At 47.0% G+C, this 26,199-nt stretch overlaps 1 protein-coding gene across 1 annotated transcript in view; it reads left to right on the plus strand.

Moving 5' to 3' along the window:
- C11H19orf47 (chromosome 11 C19orf47 homolog) overlaps positions 1-26,199 on the plus strand; it is an 88,265-nt gene that overhangs the window by 27,852 nt on the left and 34,214 nt on the right. The window contains exons 3-4 of the mRNA XM_030220152.1: positions 3,031-3,121; positions 8,909-8,996. Coding sequence (XP_030076012.1) covers positions 3,103-3,121; positions 8,909-8,996 — 107 coding nt within the window. The 5' untranslated portion in view covers positions 3,031-3,102. The remainder of the gene's footprint in view (positions 1-3,030; positions 3,122-8,908; positions 8,997-26,199) is intronic.

Genomic DNA, 26,199 nt, shown 5'->3' on the forward strand with positions numbered 1-26,199 from the left:
ATGCCCTACACGAAAACTGCTTGAATACCTTCTACACCTTTTTGAGTCTGGTCTCAAAAATAACTTCGTAAGGGTTCACCTCTGGTGCATTGGCGCTTATCACTGTGTGGAAGGTAAGCCCATTTATGTACAGCATCTAGTTGTTTGATTCATGAGAGGTTTACTTCTTACAACCCCCCCCCCCCCAAATCACACCTCCCCCTATGTCATGGGACCTCCGTGTCATCCTCAACCATCTAATGAAAGCATATTTTGACCTGCTTGATGCTCGCCACCGGAAATTTAGGCCCTAGTAGTTGATCCACCTTACACAAAGTTCAATCATAATAGTTTTTTTTTTTTTTTTTTTTGGCATACATTCTAAGTTCCAAAGGTGGTGATGGATTCCCACCTTAAATTGTTCTACCAAAGGTTTTCCCCAAACCACATATCCATCCTGATGAAAGCACACTGTATACTTTGGACTGCAAGCAAGCCTTAGCCTTCTATTTGGAGCGGACTAAAACCATAGATGGCCCACTCCTGCTTTTATTTTTTTCTTTTGACCCAAAGAGGATAGGTGAAGCAATCGGTAAAAGCACCTTGATGTAATTGGCTAGCAGATTGCATCTTCTTTGCTTATTCCCAGGCTGGGCAGACTCCATAGGGTCATGTTAGAGCCATAGCTGCACCTGTAGATCATATTAGCTCAACCTCCATCGAGGACATTTGCAAAGCTGCCATGGGTCTTCGCTCCATACCTTCACATCTCACTATTTCTTAGAGCTAGATTCCCGATGTGATCAGTCAGATGGTTCTGCAAAGTTTGTTTGGGGTCTAGAATTGAACACACTTGTAGGCCTATTTTTCTTCTTTTTTTTTTTTCAGACTTCACTGTCACAGGTATATGTTATTTTTTTTTAGGTTGATGTTGGTTTATGATTGGTGAGTCCCTATTGACCCTTGGTGGTGGTTTTTGGTGAGCCTGGTAGCTAGGGATTCCCATACGTGAGAAACAAAGTCCTGCTTGTCCTTGGAGAAAGCAAAGTTCCTCATGAGAGACTCTTAAAAAATGTTTTTAAAGTAATGGCATAGGAGGCAGTGTTCTTCTTTGGATTAGGGGAATTTGTTATTTGACAGAAAACAGAGGGCAGGATTAAACAGCCATTTTTCTCAATGGAGGAGGGTGAATAGTGGAGTGCTGCAGGGTTCTGTACTGGGACCAGTGCTGTTTTAACATATTTATAAATGATCTGGAAATCAGAACAATGAGTTAGGTGATTTAATTTACAGATGACACAAAAATATTCAAAGTTGTCAAAACGCATGCGGATTGTCAAGAATTGAAGGAAGACCTTAGGAAACTGGATGACTGGGCATCCAAATGACAGATGAAATTTAATGTGGACAAATGCAAAGTGATGCACATTGGGAAGAATAATCTGAATCATAGTTACTAGATGCTAGGGTCCACCGTAGGAGTTGGCACTCAAGAAAAAGATCTGTGTCGTAGACAAAGACGCTGAAATCTTCTGCCCAGTGTGTGGTGGCGGCCAAAAAAAGCAAATAGGGTGTTGGGAATTATTAGGAAAGGGATGCAAAATAAAAATATTATAATGCCTCTCAAACTCTCCATGGTGCGATCTCACCTTGAATACTGATTGCTGTATCACAAAAAAAGATACAACGGAATTAAAAAAGGATCGAAGAGCGACCAAAATGATAAAGGGGATGGAACTGCCCCCATGTGAGGAAAAGCTAAAGAGGTTAGTGCTTTTCAGCTTGGAAAAAGACAACTTGGAGGGGGGGGGGGATATTTTTTTCACTCAAAGAATAGTTAAGCTCTGGAACTCGTTGCCAGAGGATGTGGTAACAGCGGTTAGTGTATCTGGGTTTAAAAAAGTTTTGGAAAGGGATAAGGACTTGATATACCACCTTTCTGTGGTTTTTCCAACTACATTCAAAGCAGTTTACATAGTATATACAGGTACTTATTTGTACCTGGGGCAGTGGAGGGTTAAGTGACTTGCCCAGAGTCACAAGGAGCTAGTAGCCTAGTGGTTAGTGCAGTGGACTTTGACCCTGGGGAATTGAGTTTGATTCCCACTGCAGCACCTTGTGACTCTGGGCAAGTCACTTAACCCTCCATTGCCCCTGGTACAAAATGAGTATCTGAATATATGTAAACCGCTTTGAATGTAGTTGCAAAAACCTCAGAAAGGCGGTATATCAAGTCCCATTTCCCTTTCCCTACAGTGGGAATTGAACCCAGTTCCCCAGGATCTAAGTCTGCTGCACTAACCACTGGGATACTCCTCCACTCCTGGAGAAAAAGTCCATATTGAGATGGTCATAGGGGAAGCCACTGTTTGCCCCAGGATTTGGTAGCATGAAATATTGCTACTAATTGGGTTTCTGATAGGTACTTGTGACCTGGACTGGCCACTGTTGGAAGCAGGATACTGGGCTGGATGGACCATTGGTCTGACCCAGTATTTGGGAAGCTTGCCAGGTGCCCTTGGCCTGGATTGGCCGCTGTCGTGGATAGTATGCTGGGCTCAGTGGACCCTTGGTCTTTTCCCAGTATGGCATTACTTATGTACTTATGTTGTTATTTTGTTCTGAGTTACTCACCTTTAGCAGATGTTATCCAAGGACAGCAGAACATGTATTCACATCCTCTCCCTGTCCCCTAGGAGTTGCATTCTATCTGTTTTTTATTACTGTACTGCTGGTCCTGCATGATTATATTGGGTGGGAAGGCACTCGAGCATGCATGGTATGGTGCTGCAAAGGGTTTGAAATTTTCTCTTGGACACTAGGCAGCGTCTGTGCTGGGGCTGTGTCAGATGATGTCACCCATATGTGAGAATACATGTTCTGATGTCTTCAGAGAACACCTGCTATTCCTATTTCTGGTGTGATGTTTTCAGACTGTGAACTGCTCTGCTGTATTTAATCAAAGGGCGATATATAACCATAAGTTGAGAAATTATAGTAGTATTCAAATAGGTAAAATAGGATCTGACTCAACATGGACTTTCTTCACAGACTTCTCACAAAGATAACATCACTCAAGCACTCAAGCTCTGTGTGACTGAATTTTAGGAGCGCCTGCCAGCTATGGCATCTGTTACCCTAGGTGAGTTTGAATGGCTTTCCTTACAACTTCTGAATTTTGGTGAAAGGGACATTAAAATAAAAAATAACAATCCTTTGCGTTCATGCTGTGCTGGTAGAATGCAGCATGTGCTAACAGCTGCACATGATGTGTGGAATGTGAGGTCAGAATTCTTCAAGCATCATTACCCAGAACAGAATGTAGGTCTAATTATAGGCAGACCTTCTCCAGGATTAGATTTAGATATAAGCATATCAATGGACAGGAATAAATCACGCTTGAATTTAAATTTATGGAGTTACTCAGTCTTTCTATAGTTTGTGTGACAGAACAGTGTGTTTTAAGCCTGTAGAATTGACTTCATTGAATTCTTGAAGTGCATGTCTCTAGTTTGGACAGCAGGTGGTGCATGTTATATTTTAAGCTGTTACAAAGAACTGACCTTTCCCTTTAGTTAAAACTGATAAAGGAAATGCCTGTAGTGATGTAACCAGCTTTTTTTTTTTTTTTTTGAATAACGTTGTTCTGGGCTCTGATTGGCCTGGAGTTTGAAATTACCCAGTAGTACTGGCTTTTGCTCCAGTCTTAGCCAGGAAGAAAAGAGAGCAGGATCTCTTTGCTGAGGGTCTGTGAACAGTTATATGTCCTGATCTCCCAGGTACTTTTTTTGAAAGTAAAACAAATGTTTGGTTAGTGTTATAATTGATACATATTTCAGTTACCTCTTATTGTTTGCTGATTGCACATTTTATGTTCATTGTTCAATTTTTAAGACAATAAACAATATTTAGTTTATTGCCTCTTTGTCTGGACTGATAAAAAGAATCCTGGTGGTTTGTGTTGTGCCTGTGAGTGCTTTCTGGGAACTGGGGGACCACTGGGAGTGTGGCTCCAGTAACCTAGAAATCACTGGGAATAATTTGAGAGAGGGAGACTCGCACAGAGGCGGTTGTGACCCAGTCTGTGGGAGGAGGGTGCTAGTGTAGAGCACAAGCGGCAGGTGCAGGAGGACCTGAGCTATGCTGGGATTAGTCCCTCTAAGTGGCCATGGGGTAACCCAGGGTGGGTGGCTAGGCGTTTCATTACAGTTTGCTACTATATTTGTACATATTTTGTATTGTATGCCTGCATAGTGATATACATCAACCTTTATAGATGGGAACAAAAATCAGAGAGTTAAAATGTTTTTACCTAGGGTCAAGATATTCAAAGTGTTTTCATTTAATGCTTTAGGGAAAAGAAGGCTGCAGAGTGGATCCATTCCACAGGCCAAATGCAATAACCCTATTGTCACTAGGCATTGAGTTTCCTTTCCCCCAAAAGAGTTGAATTAAAAATGAAAGGAATGTGTGAGCTACGTGCAGTTTGTGCAGTATTTGCAAAATTGTATTTGCATTGCAGTATGTGCAGTATAATACCAAAGATAATTTTCCTTTGGTATTATACTGAGCACTGATTTTATTTTTTCACAAAAAGTAATGGTTGTTTTCTGAAGCAATTATACCAATTCCTAATCATCTGCACCGTTTGCACAAGTGGATGTATCCCTTCTTACCAGCAGATGGAGGTAGATGAGAAAAACTGATCTTTACTAGTGACTTCATGGATATAACCTGCTGGTACTTGGTGGAAAGACATAGTATTTTCTCTATCAGATGGTAGGTTTTGCTGACTGGTGTTCCTGGTCCCTTTACCTAGCTGCTTGCTTTGGCTGTGGCTCCACAGCAAGGTTGAGCCTAGTGGTTGCTACCAGGTTACCTGATTTCCGGATTAGACCTGGTTGAGCATGGAGCTGTGATCTGCTGTCTCCAATTATGCTGTTTAGCATCCACTGGACAAGGCATTTGGCTTGGCCCTGCAGGAGAGGTGCAGGTTCCCGTCCCTCGTATCCCATACATCGTGGGGGGGGGGGGGGGGGGGTGGGGGGGGGGGGGGGGTGGGGTATCCCCTGAGCTCCCCTGAGCTCCCCTGAGCTCCCAGGCTTGAAGGTTAAAAAAATAAAATCTTTGATCTGCCTAGTTTTAGCTTTATTCCCTTTATTGGAATTGAGTTAAAAAAATAAAAAAAAAGCGCTAGAGCCGTAGGCTAAAGTCAGCCTATGAGGAGGCAGGCCTACATTCACCAGCAACATGGCCGGGCATGCTTGCCAGCAAGTGGTGCTCCGTTTGCAAGAGCCGGTAGCTTAATACAGCTGCTGGCTGTATTTGCCCCTCACCTTGGGGGGGGGGGGGGGGGGGGGGGGGGGGGGGGGGGGGGGAGGGGGAATCGGGGAAGCCACCAGAGCTGATTTTTAATTTTTTTTCCTTCCCTGTACTGGAACCTTGAGACCTGTGGCCCTGACAACTTTGGTGGGAACTGCAGACATGTTGCCTTTTTAATTTTTTTTTTTTAATTTTGATGCTGCTGTTTCTGCTTCAGAGCAGCAGGAGAGCTTTCTGCCCCTATCGTGGCCTAGAGGGGTAGGAGGCATTTCTCTTCCATTCACCCCTGGGCCTGCCTGCGGGGAGGGGGGGGGGTAGCTTTTTCTGGCTCCAGAGCTTAATCCAAATGGTTTAAGCAAGCCCTGCAGGTGGAAGCTGGCCCCTGAAGGCCCCATCCAGGCGACCATGCAATGCTGGGGGGGGGGGGGGGGGGGGGAACTAGGGGACCCCTATCTCCCAGGTGGTTCCGGACTTGGAAGAGGAGCAAATCCTATGTGATTCAATTCCATCGGAGAAACTCTCTTGTCTTACTGACCACAGAGACCCTGGGGGTGCTTAAGACTTAGCTACAAATCCCTCTGATGAGGATCCTTTATTGGAGGGCTTTGCGGAGCCCCCAAAACATTTTCCGTTTCATAAAGCCCTCCCACACATGATGCTGGCGGAGTGGGAAACCCTGATGAGGCCCTTAGTGGGGTTTGTAGCCCTTGATCGTCTCTATGCCTTGGCACCTGTAGAGGTGGAGAGGTATTAGTCATACCATAAGATGATTGCACTGGTCACAGCAGTTACCAGGGTGACTGTGGTTCTGCTTCAAAGGAGCTTGGCTCTCCAGGAGCTTCACAAGAAATGGGTGGAACAGCAGTTCCACCTAGCCTTTTTTGTGGGTGCGTCCAGTGTTAGGCCTGCTATCTGTGGTGGCTGCAATAGCTACTGGAGTCCCCCTGAGATATCTCATCTAGATAATGGGACTACATTCATGGCAGATATTTTCTGAGATCTGGTCCCCCATTCTTTCTGTTCAGTGGCTACATCTGAGGTGGGTCAGCGATGACTTGTGGTTCTGCCACTGGGTCATAGATGCACCCTCTAAGAAACTTTCTTAGCTTCCCTTTAGGGGTACATTTGCTATTTTGGAGAGGGCCTGGAGAAGTTGGTGAAGGATATAGTTGAACTGAGGCAAAAAGGTGCGCAGCATTCCTCTGTCATTAGCGGAATGGGCCTTTCCCAGGCTTCCAGTTTAGAGAGATTCTTTAAGCCAGGTTTCTTTCGTGTCCCCAAAAGAGCTGGTGTTCCAGGTTCCTCAGGTGGAACCGTTGCAGCCAGACCTGCCTAATGAGGATGTGTAGGGGCCCCTCAGTGGTTCAGGTGGAAGGGCAGACTGTCTCTTTTCTGCCACAAGTGGGTCCACATCACCTTGGATCAGTGGGTTCTGGAGGTGGTCGAGAATATTTACTTCTCGGAACTTGCCCACACTGTGGTTTCCCCATGTGGCTTGGCCCTAAAGCGGTAGGCTGTCGCTCTTGCTTTGCAGCATTTACATGAGCTGGGGGTTGTGGAACCAATTTCACCTGCGGATCAGGGTCTGGGATGTTCTTCCATTTATTTTGTGGTCCCAAACAAGGTCTGCTGCTTTTGGCTCAATCCAGATCTAAAAGGAAAGAATGCTTGTCTACGGGTTAAGCATTTTTGCATGGAAACCCTGCTGTCTATGATCACCTTGGTTTATCTAGGTGAGTTCTTGATATACCTAGAACTCGGAGGCTTGTCTATACATTCCCATTGTAGCCAATCACAAGAGGTATCTTCATTTTTGTGTGCTGGGGCACCACTTCTGGTTTTGGACCTACGTTTTGGCTTGGCTATGACTCCCAACACATTTTTTTTCAAGGTAATGGTGATGGTAGCTGCACATCTGCATTGACAGGGCATCCAGATTCATCCCTATCAGGATGACTGGCTAATTCGAGCTAACTCGGAAGCAGAGGACAGCTTAGCCACCTCACAGGTCATTTCCCTCCAGGAGGTCCTGGATTGGGTTATGAATCAAGTCGAGTCACTTAGTTCCCTCTCAGGTCCTGAAGTACCTGGGGGTCTGATTCAGTGCTGCTCAGGGGATAGTCCTTCTCTTAGCAGACCGAATGTAAGCTTCGTGTAAGTTGTCAGCCCCGAAGGTGTGGGACTATCTGCAGATCATAGAGTCCATGGCAGTGACGTTGTAGGTGGTGCCTACGTATATGCAGCCTCTGTAGTTAGCACTGTTATCCCAACGGGCTCCTGTTTCCCAGGACATCAAGCATCCCTTGCCCCTCTCTGCCAAGGCGAGATTCAGTCTGGACTGTGGGACAATCCTGTACACCTCTTGGAGGTGGATACTTGTCACCACAGATGTGAGTTTCCTCGGTTGGGGAGACACCTCTTTCGCTATTTGAAACTTCTCTTCAACCTCCCCCTTTCTTGAGGTATATTCTGTCAGAGTTTGGGATACTATGCGTAGTTGCTGTGGCAGCTTGTTAGATTTTCTTTCCAAGGCTGTGTGATTTGCTCCTCGTTTAAACCACCATGCTAACTACTCAGCTCCGCCATCATAGGTTATTCGGCCTTCTGCTCTTGTCTTTTTTGTTTTTTTCCACCCCCCTCCCCCCCCCCCCCCCCCCCCATCCTTTTGGAACCATTTCACCACTCGCTGATTGCATGTATTGGCCCGTAACACCAGTGAACATCCAATTGAAAACTGGGTGTCAGGAGGGCAATTATGCAACTAGACGGGGTGAGATATTGAGAAGACCCTTTGAGCCTCAGGAAAAAGTTGCTGCCTGGGCTCAGTACATCATGCATACATCAAGTATGCCTATATTTTCAGTCCAGAAAATTCACACCAATTAAAAAAAAAAGAAAAAAGGAAACTATCGAAATGTACATATACTTCTGTGATTTAACATTTTTTTTCAGAAAATTTTTGGCATATGGATTACTTATTGAGGAGTTATATCATGTTTGATTAATAATACTCTTTTATTTTACTTGTAGGTGTTAGCAAATATCAAGAAAAAAGGTAGATGAGTAACAGGCTAGCAATAACTGAAGTTTTTTTATTGCATGAATAATAAAAAAAACAAGAACAATATAATATACACAAACCAATGTGAGGTGAACCACATAAAGAAAATGGGGTGGGGGGGGGGGGGGGGCGGAGAACAAATCAAAATAAATTAACATGTTTTGCTACATGTCCATATTATGCATAATTAATCATCAACTGGACTACTGGGACATCTTGGTGGCTTACCTCTCGGTTTTCAGTTATTGCTAGCCTGTTACTCCTCTGCCTTTTTTCCTGGCATTTATTGCTGTGGTTGGCCTTTGCTTCTTGTCTGCAGTAGTGGTGATAGCAAATAGGACAAGCGATATTGCAGTGCTGTCCTGGACTAGTAAGATACTGCTGAACATCTTGTAATTTGACATCTGCCAACAAGCCTATAACATGTGTCTGAGAACAAAAACTTAGATTTCTGACACTTCTCCAGCCTTTGCCTTGGCCCTTATTCTTTATGAGAGGATATTTGCAGGCAAGTTCATTGTATTCACATTCATCTCCTTGTTTCAGCAACATCTGAATGGATTCACTTTTTTAAGGAGGCTGGTATTCCACCAGGGCCAGCTGTCAACTATGCAGTGATGTTTGTGGATAACAGGTAAGAATCGATAGAGGGTAACCCTGTAGGTAGCAAAATGGATATCTGTGTGTGTGTGTAAAGTTAGGCCAGAATGCTATAAAAGACTTCAGTAGAACTGCCAAAGATACATAAGTATAAACAGTACTTTGTACAAGAGCAAGGGCCATTTTAGAAATGCACAAGGTTAAAGGAAGAAAAGCAGCAATGCAAGGGGAATATATATATATATATATATATATATATATATATATATAATATATATTTAAGGTTGCATGTTAATCATGGGCAAAAAGTAATCATCAATCACGATTAAAAATTGTAATCACAGCGAGTGGGTGGCTATCTGCCTGTCTTCTGCACCTCCCCCTGCTGAGTGTGGCCCAGCATCCCTCCCTCCCCCAGACCACTGGCAGCTCTCCCTACTCCCCTGCGCACCCGGTTTACCCTTTTCACTGTTTTCAGTTTTCAGGAAGTCATCAGCCCTGCAGCAGTGGCAACCATACTTCAGGAGCCAGTAGAACTTTCAAGCTGGGTTCCTTTAAGAGACCCAAACGATCAGGGGATTCGGGTTAGGGCAGGGGACCCCAAGCCAACCCATTGAGGGTGCTCCAGGGACTTTAGTGGCCTGGTAGGGGTCAGGTTGAATCTCCTGCCACGAGTGTGCCTTGGATCAGTGGGTTCTGGAGGTGGTCGAGAGGTTATGTCCTGGATTTAACGTGCCCCATTCCTGATGCCTTCATGATATCTCCCTGTGGTTTGGAGGTAAAGTAGCAGGCCATTGTGATTACCTTGCAATATCTTCTGAAGTTGGGGGCAGTGGAGTTGGTCTCCACTCTAGAGCAGGGCTCAGGGCGGTATTCCATTTGTGGTCCCAAAGAAAGGAGGGTCCTTTTGACCCAGTTTGGATTTCAAAGGGGTGAACATTTGTTTGCGTTCAGCATTTTCAGGTGGAGACTCTTTGCTTCATAATTGCCTCGGTTTGTCTGACCTCCTTTGACCTCATGGAGTTATATCTCCATATTCCCATTGTGGAGCATCACAAGCATTTTTGTTTTTGTGTGCTGCAACAGCACTCCATACCTTCTCCAAGTTGGGCAGAGAAAAATGTCTTTGAATGTGGAGGTGCATTTTCTGAGCAGGCACTCCTTGGACTCGGGGGAAAATGGAAACTATCCAGCCAGGGTTTTCAGCTGATAGTGGACCGATGGAGTTCTCTGCTTCTGGACTTGACAGTGACGAAAAGGAAGTGCCCAAGTTCTTCAGCTGTTGGAAAGATTTGGGCTAGATGAGGAACAATGCCTTACTGCAGCCCTGGCCGGAGACACATCTACTGTTTCCTTGTCATCAAGCAGATGAAGCCATTACATATGGGTTGTGTCCATCAACCAGCAGGGGGAGATAGAGAGCACTCAATTTTTTCACAGTGCCACATGGTCAGCTAGCTCCACTGCCTCTTCAGTATTCTTTATTTCCCCAAGCAGGATGGTTGCAGCTTGATCAAGCTCCTTAAAAAAAGCTGCCTGGGGGTGGCTCCTGGCTTGCCAGTTGTTAGCCGGGGTGTTAGAGGCTATAGCAGCTTCACTTTAAAGGCACATAGGTTAGCCCTTTCCCTGCCTTACCCAACCCCCAGTGGATGTGAGCACATTAGTTTCACTTTTCCCTGCTCTTTCTCACTCTATACTTGGTGGATGCAGGCACATTGGTTCGCCTTTCCCTGCCTTTCCCACTGTTCTGTACCTCCGGAGTTGATTTGATTGCCTCTTTTGCTGTTTTCTCTACTTTCCTCACAGCGTTAAAAAAAAAAAAAAAACAAGGTTTTCTTCAGTTTCTACAGCGTGACCGGAGCTTGTATACTTGGTCCAGTGAGGTAAGAGTGTTTTCTGACTCCTCCGGGGAGGGCCCACGATCGGGACATTTTTGGCGCGAAGCCGCCATTTTGAAATTTACGCCATTTTTCGGCGATGCAGAGAGTGTTAAGCGCTGATCCAAGTGTGGCAAGCGCAGATCAGCAGCGGGGCTCTGTAAAACGTGCTGTTCAGGCATAAGAGCCGGCCCGAGCATGGCGAGCGATGATTCTTCCCGCTCGGTGGAGCTGGCAGCGGGTGCCATTTTGAAAGTACCACATGGCGCGACCCCCGCTGAGGCGGAGGGTCTGGAGACCAGAGGAGGCCCTCGAATTGAGGCTGGCCAAAGAGCTACTAGCCCCAGACTGGAACCGGGTGCCCAGGGCGAGTTTTTCTCCCCTGACTTTGTATTGCTTCATAATGCATATATGCTTAAAAGAGCTCAGCCACAGGGGTTTTCCACAGCCCCCCTAACTGCCCCTCCGGTGGATGCAAGCCTGGGATTGCCCTCTGAGGTGTTTTTCCCTGATAGCTGGCCGCAAGAGAAGCGCAGAAGGGTAAATTCCCTTCAGAGAGTGGCGCACCCCCTTCCCCCCCCCCCCCCCCCCCCCCCCCCTGTGGTCGGGATGTGGTGACTCTGAGGGGTCTGGCAGGCCCTCGTGGCCAGAGGAAACAGAGGAAGGTGCAGAAGGGCCACTGGATCCAGATGATCCGTCCGTGGTGAGGATTTTCCACCGCGAGGAGCTGCCAGCGCTTATTTCAGATTGTCTTACAGGTCCTCTCTATTGAAGATCCTGGGAGTGGCGTGGCCTCCTCTGGAAATCCGAGGATGGCAAGTACCAAAAAGCCTGCTTGAGCCTTTCCTTTGCATGACTCCATCCAAGAGCTTATTTCAGCTCAATGGGCTGACCCCGAAGGACCTTTGAAAGTTTCCAGGGCTATGGGGCAATTATTCCCTCTGAGTGAGGAGCACTTGGCTCGCTTTGCAATTCCTAAGGTGGATGCCCTAGTCACAGCTGTGACAAAGAGAACTACCCTCCCGGTTGAAGGAGGTGTTACCCTGAAGGACATGCAAGACCGTAGACTGGAATCAGCACTTAAACGGTCCTTTGAAATTGCTGGTCTTACTATTCGGGCGTCTGCATGCAGTTGTTATGCTGCTGGAGCCTGCCTGGCATGGTTGCAACAGGCAGTGGAACAGCCCGGTGATGGAGCGGAGCCCTTGTCTGTCTGAAGTGGCTCCGCGAATGGAGTCGGCCTTGTCCTTTTTGGCTGACGCCCTTTATGATATTGTCAGAGCTTCGGCTAAACAGATGGCTGTAGCAGTGGCGGCTCGCCGTCTTCTGTGGCTATGGCATTGGGCGGCGGACATGTCCTCTAAGCAAAGGTTGGTGAAGTTGCCCTTTCAAGGCCTTCTCCTGCTGGGTGAGGAGTTGGAGAAAATTGTGAAAGGCCCGGGAGATGCTAAACCCAGCGCTTACCCGAGGATAGGCCGCGGCCTCCCTCCAAGGGTCAGGCGGTTCACTCCTCTTATAGACCTCGCTTCCGTGAAGCTAGAAGGTACCGCCCGGGGCATTCTGCTGGGTCCATTTCTCGTGGCCGGTTTTCAGCAGAGGAACTCCTTTCGCTCGGACAAACGTTCCGCAGCAGCAGGCTCAAGACCTGTTCAAGGGCGACCCTCTCAATGAGGGTGCGCCGGCCCCCTCCTCGATTCCTGTTATAGGAGGACGTCTTTCCCTCTTTTTCGAGGAGTGGGCCAAGATTACCTCAGATCAGTGGGTCTTGGACCTGATCAGAGAAGGATACCGAATAGAATTCGATGCCCCGATAAGAGATGTGTTTGTGGAGTCTCGATGCGGTTCTGCCGCCAAACGGGCGGTGGTAGAGGAGACCTTACAAGGCTTGATTCACATTGGGGCGGTTTCCCCCGGTGCCTCCCGCCGATTTCGGCTGCGGCCGCTACTCCATTTACTTTGTGGTGCCGCGAAAAGGTGGGTCTTTTCGCCCTATTCTGGACTTAAAAGAATTAAACAAGTCCCTAAGAGTGCGGCATTTTCACATGGAAACCCTGTGCTCCGTCAGTGCGGCGGTACAGCCAGGAGAGTTTCTCACGTCTCTGGACCTGAAAGAAGCTTACTTGCACATTCCAATTTGGCCCCCGCACCAGAAGTTTCTGCAGTGATGGGAAAACATTTCCAGTTTCGGGTCTTGCCTTTTGGCCTCGCCACAGCTCCCCGAACCTTTTCCAAGGTAATGGTGGTAGTAGCTGCTTTTCTCAGGCGAGAAGGTATCCGGGTTCACCCGTACCTAGACGACTGGCTCATCAGAGCGGAATCCGCAACAGAGAGCCATCAAGCTACAGCCAGAGTGGTCTCAGTACTGCAATCTCTGGGCTGGGTCGTCAATGTAGCCAAAAGTCACCTGATCCCCTCGCAAGCTCTAGAATATTTGGGGGCACGGTTCAACACAGACTCGGGATTTGTATTCCTACCCGAGCAAAGGTGGTGCAAGCTTCAGAATCGGGTCCTTCTGCTCCTGAGGATGCCCCGCCCGCGAGCTTGGGACATTGTCCAGCTGTTGGGATCGATGGCGGCCACCTTGGATTTGGTGGCCTGGGCGAGAGCGCACCTGAGACCTCTACAGTATTCCCTGCTTCGGTGATGGTCTCCAGTATCTCAGGATTATCAATGCAGACTCTCTTGGTTCCCTGCGGCCCGACTCAACATGGAGTGGTGGCTCTCAGACAGCATGCTGCGGCGAGGAATGCCGCTAGCGCTCCCCGATTGGTGCCTAGTGGTGACAGATGCCAGCCTGAAAGGCTGGGGCGCACATTGCAAGGGGAAGCATGCCCAGGGTCTTTGGACACCCGAGTCAGAGTGGTCCATCAATCGCCTAGAGTTGAAAGCGGTGTTTCAGGCGCTTCTGGCCTTTCAAGTGACCCTGGAAGGATTGGCTGTCAGAGTGATGTCGGACAACACGACAACAGTGGCCTACATAAAACCGACAAGGCAGCACTCAGAGCAGAGCGCTGGCCGCGCAGGCCGAACAGATTTGCCACTGGGCCGAGCTGCATCTACAGTTTCTGTCGGCAGCTCACATTGCAGGTCAGAGCAACGTGCAAGCCGATTATCTAAGCAGGCATCAAATCGATCCAGCGGAATGGGAACTGGCAGACAAAGTATTCCTGCAGATATGTGCCAAAATGGGGCAAGCCCGTAATGGATCTTATGGCAACAAGCTCAACTGCCAAAGTCCCGTGCTTTTCAGCAGACGGAGAAATCCTCGCTCAGCCGGGTTGGATGCCTTGGCTCAACCCTGGCCTCTGGGCCTCAGGTATGTGTTCCTTCCTTGGCCCTTGATAGGGCGTGTGCGCCTGCGGATTCGGCTTCACCCAGGAGAAGTGGTTCTCATCGCCCCGGATTGGCCCAGGGGGCCTTGGTATGCGGACCTCTGACAGATGCTAGTGGAGGCTCCCCTTCCTTTACCTCTGGTACCGAACCTGTTGTCGCAGGGACCGGTGGCCATGGAGGACGCCTGCCGTTTTGGTCTTACGGCATGGCTATTGAGAGGGCGCAATTGAGAGGCAAAGGCTATTCCAATAATGTTATTTCCACTCTCCTGCAGGCCCGCAAGCGGTCCACTTCCGTGGCTTATGCCAGGATCTGGCGCCAGTTTGAGGCTTGGTGTGTTTCAAAAGCGATCACACCCATGCGGGCTCCTGTCTCGCTGATTCTGGACTTTTTGCAGGATGGTGTACAAAAAGGCTTGGCCTATAATTCCCTGCGGGTGCAAGTGGCAGCATTGGCCTCCCTTCATGGTAAGGTTGCAGGTGTGTCTTTAGCTGCTCATCCAGATGTGACACGGTTTCTTAGAGGGGTGCTTTGGCTCCATCCTCCCGTGCGGGCACCTTGTCCAGCTTGGAACCTGGGGCTAGTTTTGAAGGCTCTGTAGGGTTCTCCTTTTGAGCCGCTACGGCGAGCTTCAGAGAAAGATTTGACACTAAAGGCCATTTTTCTGGTGGCCATTACTTCGGTGAGACGGGTGTCAGAACTCCAGGCGCAGTCCTGTCGAGACCCATTTCTGCAATTTTCAGAGTCCGGGGTCACGGTTCGTACCTTGCCTTCCTTCATGCCTAAGGTGGTTTCAGCGTTTCACCTAAACCAGCCTATTTTTCTACCCTCTTTTGTTAAGGAGGAGTTTCCAGAATCCTTTGGGCAGTTGCACCTGTTGGATGTGCGCAGGACTCTGTTGCAGTATCTGCGAGTTACTAATTCTTTCAGGACCTCTGATCATTTGTTTTACTATCAGGTTCTCGCAGAGGGTCTCCAGCGTCTAAAGCCACTATTGCCCGCTGGCTCAAAGAAGCTATCTTTTCAGCTTATCTGCTTGCCGGCCGGCCTCCGCCTGTAGCCTTTAAGGCACATTCTACAAGAGCGATTTCTTCCTCTTGGGCTGAAACTGGAGCACTCTCTCCATGAGATTTGCAGTGCAGCAACATGGGCTCCGAAGCTCTCATTTGCCCGACATTACAGGCTGGATGTGGCTGCTAGGATTGATGCGCATTTTGGAGCACAAGTGCTAGCGCGTGGTGTGACTTGTTCCCACCCTATATAGGGATTGCTTTGATACATCCCATACGTAATGGCTTCATCTGCTTGATGACAAGGAAGGGAAAATTAGGTTCTTACCTTGGTAATTTTCTTTCCTATAGTCATAGCAGATGAAGCCATGAGCCCTCCCTGTATGATTGTATGATGTGAATCTGTTTCAGGTTCTGTTCTTGTTTCCTGAAGTTCTAATCCTTCCTTGGGAGAAAGTTGGAAAACACTCTTCAGGATTCTTGTTCACTTATAGGAGGATGAGTTCATTCCCTCCAGGAGGATGTGTGTATTCCCTCCATAAATACAAAGAGGAGGACGAGTTTATTCCCTCCAGGAGGATGTGTTCATTCCCTCGAGGTCATGCCCTTGTTATGGGGCCATTGTTCGCTGTGAGGAAAGTTCATGTTATTCCCATTGCGGTTTGTTATACTGCTTTGGAAGCTTCAAATACTGAAGAGGCAGTGGAGCTAGCTGACCATGTGGCACTGTGAAAAAATTGAGTGCTCTCTATCTCCCCCTGCTGGTTGATGGACACAACCCATACGTAATGGCTTCATCTGCTATGACTAAAGGAAAGAAAATTACCAAGGTAAGAACCTAATTTTCCCATGTCTTCCCTCCTTGGCCCATGGTAGGCCACATGTTGAAAAGGATTGCATTGCACCGGGCTTGAATAATTCTCATAGCCCCAGATTGGCTGCGGAGGCGGTGGTATTCAGCTGCTGGTGGGGATCCTTTCTGTCTTCCACAGGTACACGGCCTGTTGAAGCAAGGTCCAGTGCTCATGGAGGATCATAATGCACCTTTGGTTTTACTGCTTGGCCATTGAAAGAGCTCAGTTAAGACAAAAAGGTTATTTGGTCGCTGCTACCTTGCTTCAGGCTTGGAAATGTTCTACATCATAGCATATACGAGAGTGTGGAGGACATTCAAGGGCTGGGGTTCTGAGTGCAGATTTTCTCCCTTTTCTGCTCAGATCATGCACATCCTAGTATGTTTTCAGAAAGGATTGGTGTTGGGTTCTCTGAAAGTTCAGTTTGCAGCTTTGGCCTGTTTCAGGGGCTAACTAAAGAAGACATGTCTTGCAGCTCACCTGGATATAGTTTGATTCTTGCAGGGAGTGGACCGCTTGCGGCCTCCCCTTAACTTATTCCTTCGTGCTCTTCAGAAGCCTCCTTTTGAGCCACTCTGGAAGGCTGCCTTGAAAGATCTTGTGCTAAAGACAGCATTCTTGGTGGCTGTTGGCGTCGGCACATAGGGTTTCAGAACTTCAGGCGATCAGTTGTCATCCCTTTCTCTGCTTTTTGGAGGTGGGGTCTCCCTGTGTACAGTTCCTTCCTTTTTTCCCAAAGAATCATCAGCATTTCTTCTCAACCAATCTGTGGAGCTTCCGTCCTTTTGCAGAGAAGATGAAGAGGCTTATTATTCTTCCTGGACGCTTCTTGATGTGCCGCCTCATTAGATATCTGGAATTCACAAATGAATTTTGCAAATTGGCAGACTGTTAGTGCCTTTTGGTAACCAGAGGCTTGGCCTCATGACTTCCAAGCCCATAATTGCTAGATGGATGAAGGAGACTATAATGTCAGCTTATTTGCTACTCAACAAATTACAACTTGTACAAAACACAGCTTCAAGACTGATCTACCATCTAAAGAAATTTGACAGCATCTCCAGACACCTAAAAGATCTACACCGACTACATGTCCAGGCCCTATCATCTTCAAAACCATCTGCATCAGATTTCAGGTTCTACACTGGCTGTCCCCCGAACCACTGACTAAACTTTTTCTCATTGTTTTGTTTTGTTTTGTTTTGTTTTTTAATATCTTTGAGTCAATGGTAGGGAGGAACAAATACAAAAGCAATAACAATCCACCAATCATAAGAACAGTGATGGGAACCAAGCCGTAACAATAAAGACATAAAGCAGGCACCTGTACAGCACCCCCATCCTTCATTTATACAGCGAGAATTATTAAACTCCTAAACAGGTAACCCATGTTCCACCCCCCAATGACATTTTCATCCTTTTTTTCTCCCCTCCCTTGTAACCCCCCCCCCCCTCACTCAGCCCCTAGGTTTCCACCCCTTGATGCGAAAGAGTCTGCATCATCTTCCTTAATTCTCAAGCTAGAGTACCTTCTCCATAGCTCCCGATAGGTCTTATGTCTGCCAGACGTCTAAAGCGAATATTGCTGCGAAATCCATTGCTCCATTTCCTTCATTAGGGAATGCCATCTGGATAATGAAGGGGGAGCAGGATCCACCCACTGCTGCAAAATACATTTTTTGACTAACAAGATAGTTGTTAGGATAAATCTGCATTGTGTTTCGTTAAGTCCCTCGTCCTGCAACTGCCTGTCATCACACAATAAGATAGTGCTATAGGACCATTCAAACAGACGCCGCAGGGTTCCCTCAGTGACCGCCAAGGACCCCTGCCACACCTGCGCAAGCAACGGGCACTCTAAAAATGAGTGGATGGGGAGACTGATTCAAGATGGCGTCCTGGTAAGACACTGAAATCGGTGCTGGGGAGAATTTTTTCCTGTGTCTCTTTTTTTCCACTATTATTATGCCTAAACGGAAGGAGAAAGTGCGAGGTGGTATCTCCCTAACCTCCACAGACCTGAACCGTAGGCAACCTCCAATAACCAATTTCGCAGTCCAGGTTACATTGACAGGCGTTCCGCTGCCTGTGACGGAGAGGAGTCCGGGCTTGGATAGCGAACTTTCGCTAAGCCCTCGTAGTCCGCGCCAGAATCGTGAGGCAGGAAGCGCTCCGGGAGGAAGTCCCGCCCCGCGACCGGACCTTGCGGCTGCGGAGTTGGAGGGGGAGAATTTCCCCAGAGATATGGCGCTGCCCTCAGTGGGAACTTCCCGCGAAGACCCGAATCTGGCATCTACTCCCAAAGATAGCGGAGGCGGAGGTGAAGAGATAACTGCAGAGCAGATTTCTCCTGTTTGGCAAGACGCTGTTAAGCAAGCTTATTTAGTGGCGCCACTGCTACCTCTGGAGAAACCACCGAAAGTAACATTAGAATCCTTATGGGGTGCGATGGAATCTCTGCACAAGGTATGCCTTAATTTCATAACGAACTCTAATGCAAACTCTTTAAAAATTGAATCTCTTCAAACTGTATTAGCAACCCAAGGGAAAAATTTATAACAGTGTGAATCTTCAATATCTCAAATGAAAGCCCAAGAGTTTAAAAATGCAGTCTTGATGCACAGAAAGATAGAAAACCTAGAAAATGGGAGTAGGAATTTAAATCTGAGACTTTTAAATTTTCCTTTCCTTAAATATACCTCAATAAGAGATTTGTTTTACAAATTTCTGAAAGAAGTATTTAAGTATTCAGAAGATAAACTCCCCCCAGTTCAGAAAATTTATTTCCTGCCCGTTAGAGATTTAAAAAAGCAAAGCTTACTACAGACAAATCAAGCTTCTAAATCTTTGGATGTATCAGCATTGCTTGAACAATCACAAGAACAAGCTGAATTTTGGTCAACATTATTGGTATCATTTGTGTTTCTTATGGACAAAGAACCTTTGCTAAGACTATATTTAAGACAGATTTCCTTGGTTAATTTTATGGGAGAGAGAATTCAAATCTTCCGGACGTATCGAGAACTACACAGGAAAGACTAAAGAAATTTTTGTTAATGAGACAAGAAACGATTCAACTGGGAGCTAAATTTTAACTCCGTTTTCCTTGTAAATGTGTTGTGTTTTATGAGACTAAGTCATACCATTTCTTTGAACCTTTACAATTATGTTCTTTTCTAAATGCAAGAATTCCTAAACTACCATAAAAGATTCTATGTTTTGGACTTGTAATTGAAAGATGTAACATACTAGAGGCCTTCTTTTTCTGATAATTTAGTTGCCTTGTAAAAACTTACCCTTTCGTAAGGTTTAAATATTTCAGTCTCCTCCCTAATTGAGGACTAATTGAATGTTAAAATTATAATCATTTGGGGACTTTTTTCCCCTATGTGTTTATTTCTTATGTTAATTACTGATATTTCTTGTCAAAGCTTGCTTTGGATGTATAAATAAAATTTCATAAATAAAAAATTAAAAAAAAAATAAAAATGAGTGGATGATGCTGCCCACAGCTGCATGGCATTTAGTACACAAGTCATCATCCCATAAGCATAACATTTTCCCCTTCTGTCTGGTGATATACACTCTATGCCAGATGTTATATTGTATGATCTGAAGTGCAGCATTCAATGTAATCCTAGGTGTTATCTCAAATGCTCTTTTTAACAAGTCCTGAGAAATTCTCACCCAGGTCCAGGCTCCAACACGCTGCCAGTCCCTCCAAATACGTTGCTGTCCTATGATCCCCCACTGAGAAAGACTATTGGATGAAGCAGGCCAGCAGTCAAGTTTAGTAAAAGCCACCCAAGATCCCACTAAGTGTACCACTGAATTGTAATAATCTCTAACTTGCAGAAATTGAAAAAATTGGGAATTGGAGAGGTTCCACGCCCACTTGACCTGATCAAAAGATGGCAAACTCGACTCCCAATTCCAGCAGGTGCCCTAAATATTGACAACCTCCCCTAGCCCAACGATGAAAATTGCCCTGCCCTGCCCCATACCCGCTGGAAAATCCGGATTGTTTAACAAAGATAAGAACGGATAGCCCTTCCCCGCGCCCCCTACTGTGATCCTACACCATTTCCAAGCCTTACTCAGAGCCATTACGAACTTATTCCTCCCCGCTGAAACTCCCCTCCGTTGTCCCCCACCCTGCAATACATAAAATGTATCAAAAGGAGCGCACCAACTTTGCCAAAAGCCCAGCAAGGCGTATCGAGCAGCCAATGTGTGTATCTCATGCACCCACCTCAGCAGCGAGGTCACATTATAGAGCCTAAGGTCTGGAAGACGTACACCCCCTTTGGCTCTGTCCTGGGTCAATTTAGCAAAAGCAATACGGTAATGCGAGTGCCATATAAATGAGCTAATAATGCTGCAATACAGTTTTTCTTCCTTCTGCCGAACCCATATGGGTACCATTTGCAAGGGGTATAACAACTTTGGAAGAAGTACCATTTTTACCAAGGCCACCCTACCCAGGAAATTCACTGGAAAGTCTTTCCACTGCACCAACATGCAGCGTACGTGCTCAAGCTTCTCTATGACATTCTTCCTATAAATCCATTCATAATCAGCACTCAGACCCCCAGATACTTGATCCCGGTACGGGCCCACACCAGAGGAAAATTAGCAATAGCAGTGCTGCTACAAGGGTTGCTTATAGGCAAGGCCTCCGATTTCTCAAAATGTATTCATAATCCCGCAACTTCTCAGAATGCTCTTATAATTTTCATGACGAGGCAGCGTAACCGAAGCATTATTTAGGAGTAGTAACATATCAGCGAATAAATTCACACGTTATTCACAATCTCCCACCCGTGTGCCCTCTAAACCCTCTTCCTGATGAATCAGCTGCTAGAGGTTCCAAAGATATCACAAATAACAGAGGTGAGAGTGGGCAGCCCTGTCGTGTACCACGGCCCAGCGAAAACGGGTCAGTAATACCATCATTGATAAGAATTTGAGCTGTGGGATTATTATATAGCACCCACTCTATAAAAAAAAAAAGCTTCTGAAATACCAAACCGCTCCAAGATCCAAAACAGGTATTCCCACAAGATTTTATCAAACGCCTTTTCTGTGTCCAAGCTGGCCAAAATCATGTCCCCCGTACTCTTCGCCCCCTCCCGCAGCACCCTTCAAACTTTCAGTATATTGGCTTACGCAAATCTGCCCGGCACAAATCCCACTTGATCATGATGTACGAATTGAGGGAGAACCCCCCCCCCCCCCCCCCCAGCCGCGTCGCCAACACTCCAGCCAAAATCTTTAAATCTTGGTTTATTAGTGAGATGGGATGGTAGGAGCCCACCAACTCGAGATCCTTCTCCGGCTTTGGCAGTATGGTGATATAAACATGGTTAAGGGTCAGGCCCATCACCTGAGACTCTCTTATGTCCTCACATATACAAATAAAAGGCGAAATGAGCTGATCCTGTAGGATTTTGTAAAATTCTGTGCCTAGTCCATCTGGGTCAGGGGCCTTCGCTAATTTGAGCCTTTTAATAGCCCTCCTGACATGGGCTAGGCACGTTGAGCACCCCCGATTGCTCTTCCATGAGACAGGGCAACTGTAAATTGCAGAAAAAATCCTCTTGCAGTGTGCCCAGGGAGCAACCTTTGTCATATAGAGAGACATATAGAAACGGGAAAATTCCTTCTGAATGTCAGGCTGAGTGTGATAAGTCCCCCCTGAGTCCTTGATCTTAGCAATATAACTTTAACCGAACGCGGCTTCCCTGTTTTGTTCCCCCACCTGTGTAATCTGTATTTGTACAGCTTGACATTATATAGGGCCCGTTCATCTAGAAAGTTTTGTAATCCCCTCTTGCACTCTATAAGCCAATCGATGCTGTTCCGTGGGCTGCGAGAGTAAAAGAAGTCGTGCTCCCCTCAGGTTGACTGCCCTCTCTAACAGTGCTTGCTCCCGTTCCTTATAAAGTGTGGAGGTGAAGGCAATAATCTTACCCCTTATCACTGCTTTAGTCACTTCCCAAAAAACACGGGGTCCCACATCCTCCACTCTATTTTCAGCTAGATATTCTGACCATACCTTCGCCAAGTATGTCTTAAATTCCGCGTTTTGATAGAGGGCTGTATTCATACGCCACCGTGGAGACTGGGAGCCCTCCCCCCAGCTAACATCTATCTACACCGGGCCATGATCAGACACCTCCGCCTCTCCAATGGTTACCTGCACTACGAAACGCAGCAAAGCACGGGAGACCAGAATATAATCCAAGTGGGCGTGGACTCCATGAGGGTGCGAAAAAAAAGTAAAATCCCTCTTCTGCATGCAGCAATCACCAGACATCCAATACTGCAAGCTCTGCCATCATGTAATTGACTCCCTTTTGGGTGTGGTCCCCAAGTGGCTGCCTTGGTGGTTTACAATCTATAGAGGGATCACTGGTAATATTAAAATCTCCCCCTATAATAGTTGGATAGTCGTCCAACCTGGCCAACCGAGCCCGCACCTGGGTGGAGAAGCCATGAGTGTATATGTTGGGGGGCATACAAGCTGCATAAAGCCACCCGTGACCCTTGCAACATCCCAGCTACAACCACATATCTGCCACTCTGGTCTTGATAGAGACTATGCAGTATAAATGCTAGCGATTCTTTTCAAATTAGTACAGACACTCCCCTTTGGCGGCCATTGAAGGAAGCTTAGTAAATTTCCCCAACCCAGTCTTCACAATTTAGCATGCTCTATGTTGTTCAAATGTGTTTACTGCAGGAGCACAACGTCCGCCTTCATTCTCTTTAGATATTGTAATATCCTTGTCCTTTTTATCGGGGCGTGCACCCCATCTACATTAAGGGAGATAACCCTCAATCTAGCCGTAGTCATAGCCATACTTGTCAGACTCGGCATCAAAGATACAAAAATGTAGAAATTTCCAAGGAGACTCCCAGCTAGATCCCCCCAGAAATCAACGTTCCCCCGGATGCACTCCTGTCATGTTAGTTATAGAGTGGAGACCCATATTTGTGACAAACCCCCCCCCCCTCTCCCCCCTACTCCCCCTCCTACCCTCCCCACATGTCGACCCCTTTTACAAATGCTCCTCCTTCCATCAACCAATCACACACCCATATCACAAGAACCAATATCCTAACTCCCCCTCCCCCCATCCGTCCCCATGTGTCGCCCCCTTTTACAAATACTCCTCCTTCCATCAACCAATCACACACCCATATCACAAGAACCAACATCCTCCCCCTCCCCCCATCCGTCCCCACGTGCCGCCCCCTTTTACAAATACTCCTCCTTCCATCAACCAATCACACACCCATATCACAAGAACCAACATCCTAACTCCCTGACTCCAACCCATTCATACCACCCTTTCTCCCTCCCACCTACAAAACACTCCCCCCCCCCCCTAGCAAATCTAACAGTTTCAGCAGAACTAGTAACTGTAATATGAGAGCAGAACAAATAAGTCTTAGCAATCTTAGCAAGGGAGGGCACCACATGAAGAGCTTAGATTCTGTGCTGCACTCCCCTCACGAGGCAGCAGGGCCATCATCCTCATCTGTAGCTTACACTTCCACTCCCTTTGCAATACAAGCCAAGGAGGGCCCCCCCAGGCAGACCCCGGCCCACCCAGGCACCTCCCCAACAAGTGACCTACAAGACACACTTCTGCTGTCACCAACAATCACTTTTATATCAGTCGCAGCTTATCCATATATACTTTAAAGTCCGATAGGTCAGTGAAAAAGACTTTTATTATTATGAGTCACTTGGACCTTTGCTGGGAAAAGCATGGCAAACCGGATACCCTTAGCAAACAGTGTCCTGCAGAGCTGCCCCATCCGTTTCCACTGCTCGGACACACATGCAGAATAGTCTTGGAACAGAAGGATCCGGGCCCCTTTGTACTCCACAGGGCGTTTAGCCCTAAACTCCTGCATCAGCTGCTCCTTATCAGCGTAGTTGAGCACACGTGCAAGCAGTGGTCTGGGGCGCTGCTCTCTAGCCTGGGCGATACCCACCCGATGAATCCGCTCCACCTGCAGTGACCCATGCGGCAAGGCAACATCCAGGTGAGAGGGAAGCCAACTCTGCAGAAACTCCCGTAACTCCTTATCCTGCACCGCCTCTGGTAAGCCAATAATCCTAATGTTGTTTCGCTGGCTTCTGTTCTCTAAATCGTCTGTTAATTGCAGAAGCTGCTTAGCCTGCGCCACCGCCAATCGGCCTTCCATCTCCTCTGCCCGGTCCTCCTGCCTGCCGATGCGTTCCTCTGCCATCTGGAGTCATGATGCCTGCCACTCAGTTTTCTTTTATTTCGTCTACTGAGGCTTGAAGTTTGGAAAGACGGTCATCTAGCACCGCGGTGAGCTGCTTTGTAAGCTCCCATATCGCCGCCTCTTGTAAAGTAAACACTGAGGCACTGCTTTGCTGCGCCGCCATTTTAGGGCTCCCTACCGATATGTGGTCTCTGCTGGGCCTGGGAGTCTTCGCCGGCATGCCCCGGTGAACAGCACTCACAGACTATAAAGCCTGCCCAGCCCAACGCAGGTGTACCAATCCACAATCTGACCTGGTTTTTGTCTCCAAAGGAGGGGGGGGGGGGTCTGGGGGTCCTTTAATAAGCGGATTATAGTGCAAGTGAGGAGGAGCAGAGCTGACAAGCGTCCAGTCAGCCCAACGGATTCACGTGACCCCCCCCCCCCCCAACTTTCTCATTGTTATAAATCCACTAGACTTCGAGACAACCCATCAACAAGTCCATAACTTACACTCGCCAGGTCAATTATATGTTTCCCTTTTGTGCCATTGCCGAATGGAACTCATTATGAGAAGTAATCCGCCTAGAACTGAATTACCAATGGCTTCACAAGAACTAAAGACCCTGCTATTTGATAAACATTAATCCTTTGGATCCTTCTACTACCTGCTCCCTTTTATTATACCCCTCTTCCCTTCCCTCCCCTGCTTCTTGATCCCTTAACTATGTTCTGATCCTAAACTATAAACCGCCTCAAACGTCTCATTGGGATTTGTGCGGTATACGAGCTCCAGAGTAAAGTAGATTTTCTTGTGGGGAAGCAGGCTCCTCGGGCTTTGCTTGAGCTCATTCTCTGAGGCATACAGCAACATCCTGGGTGGAGACTACCTTACCGTCTTTGGATATTTGCAAGGCAGTGATGTGGTCAGCGCTGCATACCTTTGCCAAGCACTACAGGGTGGACATTGTAGCTCGCTCAGAAGCCAGTTTTGGTAGCAGCACCAGGATACCACACACTCTAGGGATTGCTTTTGAACATCCCACAGGTTCTAGAATAGTGAGAAGCTATGTAACTACTACTACTAATCATTTCTGTAGCACTATTAGATGTATACAGCGCTGTACACATTATATACAGGTACTTTCTCTGTCCTAGGGGTCTCAGTCTAAGTTTTTTGTACCTGGGGCAATGGAGGGTTAAGTGACTTGCCCCAAGGTCACAAAGAGCTGCAGTAGGAATCGAACCTAGTTTGCCAGGATCAAAGCCTGCTGCACTAACCATTAGGAGAAAATAGGTCTTAACTAATCATTTTCTTTCTATTATTCCTTCCCAGTGTTTCAGAGGCCCGCCTGAGGTTTCTGAGATGTTTAGTTGGTGTGAAGTAATGGGTCAAATAATAAACTGTCATGGTGCTTCCTGGATATCTTTTGTTCTCTACAAGTTGTCCAGAGATGAGAGTTCAACATGTTTGCTCGACTGATTTAGTGTAAGGTTAGCAAGTTGTTTAAGGTTGTTGTGTTCTGAGTTTCTCCTTACTGCTTGTCTATGTAACATACATAGTAACATAGCAGATGTCGACAGATAAAGACCTGTATGGTCCATCCAGTCTGCCCAATAAGATAAACTCATTATATATGGTGTTTATATACCTGTTCTTAATTTATCCTTGCCATCTTTAGAGCATACACTGTAGAAGACTGCCCGGCACTGGCCTTGTTCTGAAATTTCTGAAGTTAACAACATCGAAAAGCTCCGCTCCAGCCCATCCAAATCTAATTCAGCCTCCCATCAGGGCACAGATCGTAGAAGTCAGCCCAACATTGGCTTTCCTATCTGATCTCCCCTAAGCTTCATAAGTACATAAGTATTGCCACACTGGGACAGACCAAGGGTCCATCAAGCCCAGCATTATA

The sequence above is a fragment of the Microcaecilia unicolor genome, chromosome 11, assembly GCF_901765095.1.
Source record: "Microcaecilia unicolor chromosome 11, aMicUni1.1, whole genome shotgun sequence".
In the NCBI taxonomy this organism is placed as follows: Eukaryota; Metazoa; Chordata; class Amphibia; order Gymnophiona; family Siphonopidae; genus Microcaecilia; species Microcaecilia unicolor.